Source organism: Notolepis coatsorum (assembly GCF_963971535.1).
Source record: "Notolepis coatsorum genome assembly, chromosome: 10".
Lineage (NCBI taxonomy): Eukaryota > Metazoa > Chordata > Actinopteri > Aulopiformes > Paralepididae > Notolepis > Notolepis coatsorum.
This window is the reverse complement of record NC_140174.1, coordinates 47,963,241-47,967,215: the sequence shown is the minus strand read 5'-3', so window position 1 is coordinate 47,967,215 and position 3,975 is coordinate 47,963,241. Positions and strand designations below refer to the sequence as shown.

Genomic DNA, 3,975 nt, shown 5'->3' with positions numbered 1-3,975 from the left:
CCATAATATAGCAAAATCTTTTTTTTACCTCTTAACAGAAAATACAATTCTTTCTTTCGATAAAAGCAAATATTCCTACACTTGAATCCCACCGCTAAAGGAATACTCTGTACACAATCTTTAGAATATTTGATGTATTTTTTTTAAAGATGGATTTCTTTTAACAATTATTATCTTTAAAAAAAGAAAATAAAGAAGAAATAAGGAAAAGCTGCTGCAGCCATCACAGATCACTGAAGTAGTAAAAAGATATAAATGCAACACCATGTCATAGAAACAATATATACTCTGATATCTTACAAACTCTGTACTAAATTAAATTATACAATTAGAAAAAGACCAAGTAACTCCACTTAGTAGTGCCAATTCGTAAAAATCAGCCTTGTCTTACCACCTGTAAAATACTGTAAGAGGCCAGAACTTTGAAGCATGTATTTCTTTTGTCTTCATTTTTTTTGGGAGTATTTTTTTTTCCAACATAGTAAAAAAATTATTTTGTGCTTGGTTGGCAAAAAGGAAAAAGAAAAACAATGATGCATGTTGAATTTAAGTAACCAAGCTTGGACGTGTTTGTACAACAAGCTTCTAGTAGAACAAACTCAAGGGGGCACAGTTAAAAAAAAAAAAAAAAAAAAAAACACCCTTGGGCACATGCGCTTGACTTGACTAGACATAGTTTCCTTGAAAGTCCAGTTTCTAATGTGCGTTTTGTTTTTCCTTCTCTTTGAGCCACCATCATTCATAAATAACATCTTCATGATGAGTTTAGTTAGCCATGACTGGCTGGAATTGCTGGTTAGAATACTGCATGTTGCTCAGACTGAAACTGAGGCCATCCATAAGAGACTTGTCATTGAGGCCTCCGTAGGCCGCGAACATGTCAAAGGCATTGTTGTACTGCAGTGGGCCGAGCCCCAGGGAGCCCTCCCCCGGGAACACTGCTCCGGGGCTGGCCGGGCCCTGCAGGCTGGGGAACACAAACTCCTTGGCGTTAGGGGAGAGAGCGGAGGCCTTCTGCTGCTGCCCCAGGCCCAGCCCGTACAGAGAGTGCATGGAGGTGGAGATGGCTTTCTGCTTCAGTAGGGTGTTCACATTCAGACCCAGGTTATTGGTGGGGGAGGTGCGGGCCAACTTGCTGCTGCTGCCGCTGCTGCCGCTGCTGCTGCCACTGCTGCCACTGCTGCCACTGTTACCTGCGCTGCCACTGTTGTTGTTGTTGCGGCCGCCGCTGGCCTTCATCTTAGTGGAGCCGAACTTGGTGGCGGCAAAGGTGGCAGTGGTGAAGGTTAAGGGCTGCGTGGAGCGTGGCATGAAGGAAGGGCTGACAGCGGCGGACTGGCCGAAGGGAGGAGAGGGGGAGCTGGACTCGGAGGAAGCCCCGACGGGGTCACTGATTGGCATGAAGACCTGGGCCTCCGGGTTAAAACTGTTCTTGATCTCCTTGTCCAGCTCTGACCCGTTCTCATTGTTATCGTCCACATACAGCACCTTGACCGGGCCCTTCTCCCCGATCTGGTAGGACACCTCGAATGGGTCGATCCACACGCTAAGGTCCTGAGGGAGATTATTCCGGACGTCTTCGATGTCCAGGCCACTCTCCTTGGCGGCCTGCTCCACCACGGGGTCCACCTTCTCCCCTACGTGGATGCACCTGAATCCTGAACCTTTGTATGGCTTATCCGGGTACCAGTGGCCTTCATATTTTTTCTTCAGCTGCCTCTCGAGCTCTTCGCCAAAGATATTCACACGTCGCCGGGGGAGTTTGTTGTACAAATAGGAAATAATAAAGTTGAGTGCTACTTGGATTTCAAGCTGCATAGCTGCTTCAGTGTTGAGGGTGACTCTTTTTCGGTCACAAAGTCGCTTGTTCCGAGTGTTGCAAAAACGTCCAAGGCAGCAGTGATGGGTGAAATGAAGAAACTCTGATTTGGTGTGTGTTGCTGAAACTGATATCCTTCCTTCCACAGGGTCAAGTTCTTGATCCTGAAGCGGAGAGAAAAGAACAGTGTTATGCCTCTGTCTGAGCCCGTCTGATGGTACAGGGGGGAGGGGGAGAAACACATTTACAAAAGACATTCTCTCGTCGGATTGTAAAGAGACAAAAAAGGTTCATTTGATGTTATAGCTAATCTTAATCGCCTTCAAATCATGGCCATCAAGCACTTTGCATTCACTATTCACTTCCCCCTCCACACAGCAGTGCTGTATCTCAGCTGTACAATATCAACAGCTATAAATAAACATAGGCCACTGACTCATGGAGACGTGTCAGCAGTGTTCCCTAGAGGTCTACTATGACAGATAAAATCAGTTGACCTCAGCCTAAGGGTGGATTTGATTGCGTGTGTCAATCTAGTCAAAAAGGACTTTTTTGAAGACATAATTGTATTCATATAGATCTGCTGCCTAGTGTATCCCAGTCACAGGATTACTGAGAACTAACCCAACTAGCTGAATGACCACGGACGGGTTAACAAATAGAATGGTTGCCCGTTACATAATCATCATTGGATTTCTGACCACGGTCATAAACCAATTTATCCAACGGCGGGACAAATATTTCGCATAATCATATCATTATATGTCGCGAACAGATATCAAATAATCTTCGCTTCATTCTAAATCACGGACATAATACTGATAGCTAGTCAACTTAGTCGAGGGTGTGAACGGAATGTATTTGGCATCAGCTACTACTGCTAGCTGACCAGCTGACCATCAGCCAGCTTTATAGATCCCCGGTCAGAGGCGGTGGAGAAAACCTCAACGATAGAACGCCAAGAACAGGTGATTCGTGTTTATCCGTTGCATCGTTGGTTGACGGACTAATCATCTGTCGACTAATACAACGTTAGAAGATTTGGTCCAACTCCTTTAGGTCGGAAATAAACCAATTTGAGCCCAAAAAGCCCCGACTGTTGAGAAATTGACGCAGGTAGGAAAACAACATTGCAACCACGGACTGACAGCTGTGACAACGATGTCCTGTGACAAGGAAAAACGAGTCGTGCTGATACTTACATTGAAATTCACAGCAGGTCCTTGTAGCAACGGGAATCCGCTTCTGCTTAGTTAATGGCAAGCTGTCGAAGTGTTATTGACCGATTCTTCAGCTAACTAGCGGGCTAGCTAATGGATATATATAAAATGTTGTTGTCGTTGTGTTGTGTGTCTCTCTATAAATTAGTTCCAGGCGGATTTGTTTCTGTGGGGTAAATTTGAATTTGTCTAAGCGGGTTACCAAGCTAACTCCCCACTGCCTGGGAGTTTTTACAACTCTGTCCTTTAAACTTGGGCTGATTTGTTTATATAGTAGTCCTCCGCCACGGACACCAAGTAGGCGGTGATGCGGCGAACAGAGGTCAACACCCAGTAGATGGTTGCTATTGGCCAAGTACTGACTTCGTCACTTAGAGCTACCTCAACTGGCATTGCGATTGGTGTATTTCACCAGTCAGTCAACTGCATGGTTCTATTTACGGTAGTGCTTCGCCTTTCATGTGCTTTGGACTAGGTTATGGAGCAGGTTGTTGATAAGCCCATGGGAACTACTCTATATTTTGGTTAAAATATATGTGATCCAAGCAAATTACTGTAAAACTTCCAATATTAACATGGTTAAAATGAAGGAAGACCAAACAAATTCGTCCATCCTGATAATACATAAACCTTGATTCCTACCATTAGAGCAATGGTTAAACATTGAGAGGTTATGCCATTGTACATAACGTCAATGGCTCAAAGAATTAGGCAATATGTCATTAGACTTTCAGTGAATGATTTTCACCACTAGTCACACTAGTCACACAGTAGATCATTAACTAAACCAGGGGCGTGCTGTTCTATTTGTCGCACAACACTGTAGACTACCGTGTACAGGGAGGGTTAAGTCGAACTAGATACTGTGGCGGAGCGACACACCTGTCACTGGTTGGGTGTCCTGCTCTTTTCCAATGACATGTTGATGTTGCTCGA

General features: G+C 44.6%; 1 protein-coding gene across 1 annotated transcript in view; it reads right to left on the bottom strand.

The window, feature by feature from the left end:
* The window catches only part of tob1b (transducer of ERBB2, 1b), a 3,495-nt gene extending 229 nt beyond the window's left edge, over positions 1-3,266 (bottom strand). Inside the window, exons 1-2 of the mRNA XM_084323241.1 lie at positions 3,022-3,266; positions 1-1,983 (exon numbers count right to left, since the gene is read on the bottom strand). The exon at positions 1-1,983 is cut by the window's left edge and continues 229 nt beyond it. Coding sequence (XP_084179367.1) covers positions 766-1,818 — 1,053 coding nt within the window. The 5' untranslated portion in view covers positions 1,819-1,983; positions 3,022-3,266 and the 3' untranslated portion in view covers positions 1-765. The remainder of the gene's footprint in view (positions 1,984-3,021) is intronic.
* Positions 3,267-3,975: the final 709 nt, after the last annotated feature.